The sequence below is a fragment of the Olea europaea genome, chromosome 3 (genome assembly GCF_002742605.1).
Source record: "Olea europaea var. sylvestris chromosome 3, O_europaea_v1, whole genome shotgun sequence".
NCBI lineage: Eukaryota > Viridiplantae > Streptophyta > Magnoliopsida > Lamiales > Oleaceae > Olea > Olea europaea.
The window spans coordinates 18,140,686-18,150,787 of NC_036239.1; the positions used below are offsets into that span (position 1 = coordinate 18,140,686).

A 10,102-nucleotide genomic window follows, 5' to 3' on the forward strand; every position below is an offset into this window, starting at 1 on the left:
GTATAAAAGACATGAGTGAGATACTTTCAGTTTTGCTCGCAGCCGTAGTGTAAATGTTCAATTCCTGAGATATGAAATTTGACTTTTTGTGGGTATCAGTGTACGGACAAACTCTTATTCTCTGACCTAGTGGGACACATTCAGCAATTTACCTTCTTCACGATACTCTAGGAACGGGACGTAAGAGCCCTCAAGGTTGGGGTACAACCTTTTTTCCATTGATTTTGTTAATTGTTTTTTTACTTACTTAAATATTTATTTCAGACAAAAATAAAAATCCAAATGATTACGTGTTGGCTAGTGACCAATCAAGTCTCTGCTTTTGTGCAACTTTAGATACTGCATTTCCGAATCCTCATGCTCTGTGACTGTCATTATCCCTGCGGCTATGACCCTCTCCGACTAGATTTTGTCGTTTACAAATTCATTATCTCAGTCCCTGTAAATTTCATTAATTGATTCTATGCCCCCTAAAATTGTTATTTGAATTAAACTTCTTTGCCATAAAAAAAATTGTTACCCTTGTTGACTTATACTCACATAAAAATGAGATTCATGTGAATAAAAAAAGTCAAAAAATCTTGTCCCCCCTAATATGAGGGATTTATCAAAAAAGGTGTCAAACACTCCCCAGTAGCATAGCAGAATTATTATTATTTTTCTCTCTTTCAATGTGTGAATTGAAAATCAAACCGAGTCAATATGAACAAGTTTCACGTCGGTGATGCATTTTTAGGTTTCTTGGATCAATATTTAAAGCTATGTCTCATATTTATCTTTTGAATATTTGACGTAAGAATTTCAATGCTGAATTGCTTGAATTATAAAAAATAATTATTGGGAGTTCATTATATTGTTTTTAGAAAGATGTCCTTGCAATAAAATTAATTTGATAAAAAAATTGAGGTAAGTGAAGAATTTTGAAAGGTCCATCCTTGTAATGAGTTGTGCAACCTACTGTGCATCCTTTTAAATTGTAATAAATAATTTTTTTTTCACCTAATACAATAAAATATCCCATTACAAATAAATAAAAGCAATTAAAAAAGGGCGAGAAGTGTATGTATATGTATATCTATTTATTAATATCAATTTAGCTAAGTATCAACAACACGATAAATCCATTCATTGGAGGTTAAGTATGAACTTATCACGTAAATCATTTTTCTATGAAGAGGGAGAGAAACTTTTTGGTACTTTTTGAAGTATTGAGCTCAATAATTACTATGACTATTCAATTGAAATGTGCATTATTTAATAATATTTTCATCCCAATTAGATCAATAAAACTATTTGTACATTCAGGATTGATACCTTGGATGACACTCCTCTCACAAGAGAGGGGGGTCCACACGTAATAAAATAATCGTGGATCCCCCCTTTTCTGAGGAGAGTGTTATCCGAGGTGTCAATCCCAATTGTACAAATAGCAAAGTTCCAATTAGATAGTGAGTCCCATTATTTAATAAAAACAAAGTTGCATGTACAGACGAATTTACAGGATATCACATAGCAATATATCATTGAATTTTGAACAAAAAAATAAAGCTAAAATAGCCAATCAAGTACTGTCATCTCAACGTTGGTTAAACTAGTTGTGCAATTTACAAGCATTATTTTTTATTTCATGTACTATTGAAATTATTTGAGGTGGGGTGGTATGGGTTTAAGGGAGGTTTAGGTCTACCAACTGGTTGTTAGAGAGGGGTACTCCATAACCAAACATCATCAACAGCAAAGAATTAACCAACAAGAATAATTCAATAGCAACAACCAAAGATAGAGATGCTAATATTAAACCCCATATTCTAAGAGCAAATAGAAAAGGATATACAAAGAGAAAGTGACCATTTAATTTGTGCAATTTTTAAAGGTTTCAAAAGAAGAAGAGAGAGAGGCTTTTTTGGAGCTTTCATGAAGATATTATAGAGAGAGAGAGAGTGGAAACAAGAAAGAAAGAGACTGTGTTCATTGTGTATGTGAGTATCACGTATGTGAGTATCACGTGTGAATAGATATATGAAAATAAGAAAAAAGGAGAACAAGTTAAAGCGATGCATGATTTTCTTGTACTTTTGAACTTTTTAACTTTGATCAAGTGAACAAAACAGGAAAAAAGTTGATTTTCTCTTTTGGGTTTTTGAAGTTTGCTTCTTTCTCTCATTTCTTGGTCTGAGTGTATGTGTGTGAAAGAGAAAGGGAGAGAACTGAAAGAAAAGTTCATTTTCTCTTATGGGTTTCTGAGTTCTTATCCTCTTTCTTAATTAGTGTGTGAGAGAGAAAGTTTGGAGTGTGGGGATTACGATTGGCACAACTGCTTTCAAGGAAGAATTGATTTCGCGTTCTTCACAACACAGACAACTCTTGCTGGTTTTCAGGTTTGTATTTTTATTTATTATTTTTTATTTTTTTAGACTTTTTCCCTTCCATTATAATTATTTTAGATGATGTTCTAACAAGAATTTAATTATCATTATTTGTTCAAATTGTGTTTGTTTCTGGATACAATTCTGGTTTTTGTTAAATCAGAATTTTTGACACCTTTGTTATGTCGATAAAACCTTTCACAGACGGATTCCTGTCGTTGTTAACGCGTTTTCGGATAGTGAAATGTTCTTCACTTTCTTGATCATTAATTTGGTATCACAGATTCACAGGATATTCAGAATTTGGACATGTCAATCATTGAAGCTACCAGAAAGACTTTTATTTTTATTTTTATTTTTTAATGATTAAAATCTAAAAGAATTTTTGACTTGTTGATTGCTGACTTAAAATATAATCTGAAACTACGAGTAACTTGTGAATTCAACCCTACATATTTATTTGCTAGAACCATATTCATGCATATAGAAAATTAAGATCATCAATTGACGAGAGATTGAGCTTCTTCTATTTGTGAATACTATCTAGTTCTGTGTAGTCGACCTTGACGAGTTTTCCTCGAAATTGGCAGGATTGTCCAAGGCATACGCGTAGATTTATTTTCTCATCTCAAATTGATCTGCAGAAGGAAAGGTTTCATAAACAGAAAAAAATGGCAACAAATTATCCCAATTCAAACAATCAGAGAGATACTGCCACTGTCCTCTATCCAAGAGACTCTTTACCCAATTCTTATTCAGAAGCACAACTTCCAGGACAAATGACAATGTACATGAATTTCTCATCTTCATCAGAATCATATCCAAATCCGAACAGAGAATTTTTGTCGAATCTTGATGAGTCGAGAATTGCGCAGCATGATTTCGAGGCGTGGAGAGACGAAGGTCGAAATCAGACTGTACTAATGAACTCGGTGGATGGATCTTCAGGATTATCCCTTAGTTTCGGTACAAATGTACCATCAGGAATGCAGATTTCTTCATTCCAATATCAGAATCATAATCCCATTTTCTTGAACTCGAATGAGGATATGATTATTCCAGGAAGCAGTTCAGATGGGAAGTCTAGAGCTGTTCTTAATCCAAAGTACTTGAAAGTAGTTCAAGAATTACTTGATGAAATTGTTCATGTCAAAAAAGGTGTAAATAAGCAAAATTCTAAAAAGGATTTATCAAGAAGTTCTAAAGAAAGTGACTTCGGTGGATGGATCTTCAGGATTATCCCTTAGTTTCGGTACAAATGTACCATCAGGAATGCAGATTTCTTCATTCCAATATCAGAATCATGATCCCATTTTCTTGAACTCGAATGAGGATATGATTATTCCAGGAAGCAGTTCAGATGGGAAGTCTAGAGCTGTTCTTAATCCAAAGTACTTGAAAGTAGTTCAAGAATTGCTTGATGAAATTGTTCATGTCAAAAAAGGTGTAAATAAGCAAAATTCTAAAAAGGATTTATCAAGAAGTTCTAAAGAAAGTGACAGTGAAACTGGAAATGGAAATTCAGAAAATTTCCAGGGTGATGTTTCAGCAGCTGAGAAGCAAGATTTGCAAAATAAATTCAGCAAGCTCTTGTCAATGTTGGATGAGGTAAGAAAGATATATGGTTCTTATAACATCTAATTATTACAAATTAGCTTATTTTAGAACTGCTTATTGTGGATATCTTTCTTTTTGGATGCGAGAGAAGTGACAACTATTTATAATTTTTCTAGCTTACCATAATCGTGTTCTCTTCTTGGTGTTATTTTTGAGCGGAATATGAATGCATCTTGACTTAGCATTATCGCTGTGCATTTTTCTTGTTCTTTCTTGGCCTATGAACTCAATCATAGAAGGACGTGATTCGTTTCGGTAGAACATGTTATAAGGGGGAGTTACACCATAACAAATATGCATGTTCTAGTTGTTAAGGATTTAATGTTTAATCCCTCAATAGATCTAGAAATGAATCAAAAGGAGCGGTAAAAAGAGGAATCCTCTAGCTCGAGTCCAAATTTACTGGAAACAATACTTATTTGTTGTTAAAAGGGACACAGTTCATGTACCAAGTTTGAAGCTTGAAATTGTTAAAGGGGACACAGTTCATGTATCAAGTTTGAAGCTTGAAAACCAAACTAATGGTCTTTCTCCTTCTTTAGCCATCACTTCTAAATCAAGATTTAACATTACAAGCTGTGAATTCTGGTTTTGATTAATCTCACCTATGCATAGAATAGGAGTACACTGTATCATCCCAATTTGAGTGATACTCAGAGGTTTAAGCTACAATTTGAAGTTTTTCTTAGTATTGCGTATTACAAATGTTGGGGTTTTGAGAATTGAGTGGTTTACTCTTTATATTCTACCATTTTTCATTTAGTAATTTTATTTTCCTCTCTGTCAATGAACATAGACAAGTGCCGAACTACATGAATCTTTGCCTTCTTGGCTCTTTTATATTTGCCTAAAACGGTCACGGTACCTTGTTTTCATAACAGGTTGACAGAAGGTACAGACAGTATTACCATCAAATGCAAATAGTGACGTCTTCTTTTGACATGATAGCAGGCTCTGGTGCAGCCAAACCATACACATCCCTTGCCCTCCACACAATTTCACGCCATTTTCGTTGCTTGCGCGACGCCATAAATGCCCAGATTCAGGCTGCACAGAAAAGCCTCGGCGAGCAAGATTCTTTATCGAATGGTAAAGGGATTGGATTAACTCGACTCCGTTATGTGGATCAGAAACTAAGACAACAGAGAGCCATTCAGCAACTTGGTATGATGCAACATGGCTGGCGGCCACAACGCGGACTTCCCGAAAACTCGGTTTCTATTCTGCGTGCTTGGCTCTTCGAGCACTTCCTTCATCCGTAAGTTACACAAAATTTACCTTTTCTTCGGGCCTAATCATATAGAACATTTATCTGATGACAAATTAGGCATTCTATAAATTTATATTCTTATGTAAATAAAAGATTATTTGGGTGGCAGTTTTTTGGTAAACAGAGACTGGAAGAAGTGAGATCACCATTTACAGTGTTCTTTTTCTCCGTGGTTAAAACTACAATGAAAATAAAGCAGCTTTCACAATAGGGTGAACGAAACTAAATCTACCTATAAGTGTTCAGATAATTTCTAATTACTTTCAAATTCTTCTTGTTGGAATCAGGGTTTAATCTGAAACGTACTCACACTTGTCTACTGTCCAATCATGCCTCCGGATTGTATGGAGATTTTCTATCATTTGATCGATTATTTTTATGTTTTGCAGCTACCCAAAAGATTCGGACAAGATCATGCTAGCCAGACAGACTGGTTTATCAAGGAGTCAGGTGAAACAATTTACATTGTTTTAGCTTTTGCAAGACAAGGTGATTTAACACGATCAGTTGATACTTGTCTGCTTTGCTTTTCCATCAGGTCTCAAACTGGTTCATAAATGCAAGAGTTAGGCTGTGGAAGCCCATGGTTGAAGAGATGTACAAAGAAGAGATTGGTGATGCAGAAATGGACTCTATTTCTTCATATGAGAATGCACCAAAAGCTATGAAAAGTGATGCAAGAGAAGAAGATTTGCAACAGAATGCAACTTCTCCAGGAACTGAATGCTGTAGCCCCAGGAATCTCCCTGACTTAGAAATGGTAGAGTTGGAAACCAATCAGATTTTCCAGAATTCGACTTGTGTGGAACCTGAGAATGAATACGGGTCAGAGAGAACAACTCGAGATCTGAGGACTTCCGTGGATGACGCTAGTCCTTTTCCAGATACAATATTGCATTCAAATTGTGAAACTGATAGATTTACAGAAGCAGAAGCTGCTACATACCATATGTCAAAAATGGAAAGATTTGGAAGTGGAAATGAGGTATCACTTACATTAGGATTGCGGCATTTTGAGGCCAGTAGTGTACCAATGTCTGATGACACTCAACATGGTTATTTCACTGTTAGAGGCAATAATGTAAACAATGGGGAGACTTCGTCTACTGGGACCCACACACGGTCGGGAAATGGGCAGCATCATTTTGCCACCTCCAGTCTTTTGCATGATTTTGTAGCATGAATACATGCTGCTAGTGAAGGGGAGAGAGACAGCAGAAGCTCTAGTTTCTTGAATTTGAAAATTCGTGAAATATTGTTGTAACATAGCAAAAGGTTGCATATTTGTAAAGAAACATATTTTCATCCAGGATGTATACAAATTTGTGACATGAATTCTTGGATGTAAGGTGAAAGCAAGATCTCTTTCATGTTAAATTTCTCAATGAACTTTTGTTTTGCTTTCTGAAAGGCAACGTCAAAGCAAAATGTTTCTTCCTTTTGGGCCGTGATCCAATCCAGTCCATTTGGGGGATAACGAGCCCATTTTGCTGTTTTGATCAATTGCCCAACAACTCAAATTATGAGGGGCCCAAAACCCAGACCAAATATATCACATTTTGGAAGAGCAACTTTAGTTGCCATTTAATGCTGAAGTCGCCAATTAATTTGGACCGTTGATCATCATCTAAAATCAACAATGATGATGTGGAGTATAAATAGGGCATTGGTGATCGGTCCTAACTCAATTGTGCTATCTAATTTTCTGTTGTGTCTTTTGGAGTTCTCTTTGCGTCTTTTTTTCCCTTCGTCTTCTCTAATCATCTTCAACCTCTGGTTCAATGATTTTCTTCTTGTTTTTTAGTGAAACTTGAGTCTTTGTGATTCTTTGTTCGAGCGAAGATTGTGTGGTTTTAGTTCGATGCCTTCTAATACATAGAAGCATTGTCGACTAACCATTGAGAGTCTGAGTTTGAGATTTCTGGTTTGTATAGAAGCGTACAATGTTTGGAGCCCTAGATCGCTGAAATGTGAGATGCCTTTGTTTGCTTATTGAGTCGTAGTTTTGGGAAAAACAGTTTGAATACCTTGATTCGATTTCTTCTTCTAATAGCAACTTGAGAATTTTGAATTGTTATCTCAACATTGATAACAAATAATTTTGGCATTAAGATTTGATGAAATAGATGGAAAGAGATGTTTTTATGTCAGCAACAGAAGCCCAAGCTTATGGAATTGTTGATCTTGTAGCAGTTGAATGAAAATAAGATGGATTTTCTAAAAATCCGTGAAACAAAGAAATGAAAATTTTATAAAGGAAAGGAAGAAAAAAAGAACAGAAGAAACAACATACTGCACTGGTAAGATACACCAAAAGTCATACATCTCGCTAGAACAGAAAAAATATAAGTCAAGCATTGTTAAACACGAACATGTACGCGAACATAATGAGATTAGTCTTGGACCCAACCCCAAAAACCTCGATTTTAGGGTCAACTTTAGAATAATTTGATTTCAAGTTTCAAATACACACAAATTTGATGTGAGAAAAAACAATATAACAATATAACAACACTATCCATCAAGACAATTACAAAAACTATACCTTGTGAAGGAAAAGTTGATTACACAGAAGATAAAACAAAAATGTACAAACCGATGTGAATGAATGGGATTTCTAATAACTGGATAGTTCCAACAAGATTATAGCTCATTTCTTTCTCTTCTTCAGTGTTTTATACTACAGAATGATGTATAGTCCATCTTGCCGGACGTGCAAATTTTGCTTATCAACCTTTGAGAGCGCAAAAATTGCAGTTTCCGAGTGATCCTAATTGCTTCAACTTCGGCGGAATTCATACTCTCCTCAGCTGTAGAAAAAGGCCTATTATCCAAGGTTGAACCAACAGTAGGAAGAGAAACTATGGGAGGGGATGCTGGATTTAGAGACATCTGATTTTCTTCCTCAGCCTTTCATCGAGATCACGCTTCTTGCAGTTGCAAAGAGTACTCTAAATTCCACAAAACATCGCCCATGGAAGGTCTGTCGACACCATAATCAACCAAACATTTCTCTGCAGCCTCTGCAAGTTTCTTCATCAACTCAGGATTGATTCGCCCAAAAAATGTAGGATCGATATTCTCGTCAAGTAGGCCTTTTAGCTTCAACTGCATTGCCCATTCTGCCAAGTTCACTTGCTCTCTTGGCAATGCTGGATTAATGGCAGGACGAGCACACAAAGCCTTCAAAAGAACTACCCCGAATGAGTGCTCTTCAGATTTATGAGTAGGTTGTTTTTTACTGAAGTATTCAGGATCTAAATACCCAAAACTCCCTTTCCCAGCTGTGCTTACGAGTTTGTTCTGTCGTCAGAGCGTCTTTGGACAGGCCGAAATCAGCCATTTTCGCAATAAAATTTTCAACAAGCAAGATGTTTGTCGACTTGACATCACGATGAATAATACCCATTGGCGCGCCCGTGTGCAGGTAATGCAGCCCACGTGTGGCCCCAGTACAGATTTCAAGCCTTTGCTTCGAAGAAAGGGGCGGCAAGTCCTTTCCATAGAGGTGATCCCGAGAGGTCCATTCGAAATATACTCATATACGAGGATCATTTCAGAGTTTTCATCACAGTATCCAATCAGGGACACTAAATGGCGATGCTTAAGTTTGGACAACATTTGTATCTCGGTATGGAATTCATTAATGCCTCGTTTGTATTGTGGGTTGCCTCGTTTAACAGCTACTTTCGATCCATTATCTATTTCTCCGAGTTAGACGTTGCCAAATCAGCCAACACCGATGACTGCGGCTGGATCCCAATTCCGGGTTGCTTCCTGCAGTTCGGTAAAAGAAAAGTCACGGCCCAATCCAGTCATCGATGAAAAGAGTTGACTTTTTGGAGACCCTAACGACGTCTTACTGTTCGACATAAAGCTTAAATCAGTGGAATGGAGGGGAAGTGACCAAGAAGAGAAGCTCTTTTGTCTTCTGCCAATCTTAAGGCCTCTTTTGCCATTTGACAGCCATTGCACCTAATCGGACAAAGGCTCCGAACATCGTTGCAACCCGACTGCCCACCGTGCCTTTCCCCGTACGATTGGCTGTTTTCCATCGACACCAAACTCATCTTCTAGGTTACCAACAGAATAGTTAACCCTGAAAACCTCAACACCATTCGAGAGTGCATTTCTTGTTCCCGTGTCTTCGTTCATTGGACCGACCTGAACAGTCAACGTGCTAAGGCTCGTTACCATGGAAGAATTCACGACGATATCAGTATAGTAAGCCGCTGCTAAGCTGCCCATAAGAGTACTCAAGTCAAGCCCAGTCACGCCTACCTTCCCATTGATATTTTCTGTTATTTCTGGAGGGATATAAATCAGACATTTGAAGGACCATTCCCCTTCCTCACTCTCTGGATTCCCGTTTGAAATGAGACTTGAATGTGATTTGAATATTAAGCAGCAAATGAGTAGTGATCAAATCACTTTTTATCCATACATTCCGTACGACTTGCAAATACTACATACTTATCTATCAATCATTTATACCTATTTATAATTTAAATAGTTGAAAACTCCGAAACATGCTTCTAAATCACTCCTAGCATGGCTAAACTAATGCATAATACCTACATGGTGTAGGAATGTTGTGACAATTCAAGGGAAGACTTTTGAAATGTCAAAAATGTTTCTGAAATTAACAAGATGGTTTAGAACATATTTGGATGACTTTTTGAAAGTGTTACTAGAAGAGCTTTTATAAAAAGTTGACAATCTTTGATTTCAAACAGAAACGCACTCATAAATTCCATATAATTTACGGAGATATTAAACTTATTTCTAATGATCATGGGGGATAGCCAGGCACAAATTTGTCCTAGATCTTGTTCATCACGCTCTTACA

At 36.4% G+C, this 10,102-nt stretch overlaps 1 protein-coding gene and 1 pseudogene across 1 annotated transcript; one reads left to right on the forward strand and one right to left on the reverse strand.

Moving 5' to 3' along the window:
- Positions 1-1,701: 1,701 nt before the first annotated feature.
- On the forward strand, positions 1,702-6,638 carry LOC111388108 (BEL1-like homeodomain protein 7). Its single transcript, XM_023012774.1, has 6 exons — positions 1,702-2,378; positions 2,957-3,553; positions 3,840-3,974; positions 4,865-5,241; positions 5,643-5,703; positions 5,792-6,638. Exons 2-6 carry the CDS (start codon positions 3,038-3,040, stop codon positions 6,434-6,436), a joined length of 1,734 nt encoding a protein of 577 aa, XP_022868542.1. The 5' UTR covers positions 1,702-2,378; positions 2,957-3,037; the 3' UTR covers positions 6,437-6,638.
- Positions 6,639-7,774: 1,136 nt separating this feature from the next.
- Positions 7,775-9,672, reverse strand: LOC111379287 (annotated as a pseudogene).
- Positions 9,673-10,102: the final 430 nt, after the last annotated feature.

Bases quoted from the DNA above. Each gene is read 5' to 3' on its own strand.
- LOC111388108 (XM_023012774.1), top strand. From the start codon at position 3,038: ATGGCAACAAATTATCCCAATTCAAACAATCAGAGAGATACTGCCACT. The intron at 3,975-4,864 runs GTAAGAAAGATA...TTTTCATAACAG, and splicing joins TCTTGTCAATGTTGGATGAG to GTTGACAGAAGGTACAGACA. The intron at 5,242-5,642 runs GTAAGTTACACA...TATGTTTTGCAG, and splicing joins TTCGAGCACTTCCTTCATCC to CTACCCAAAAGATTCGGACA.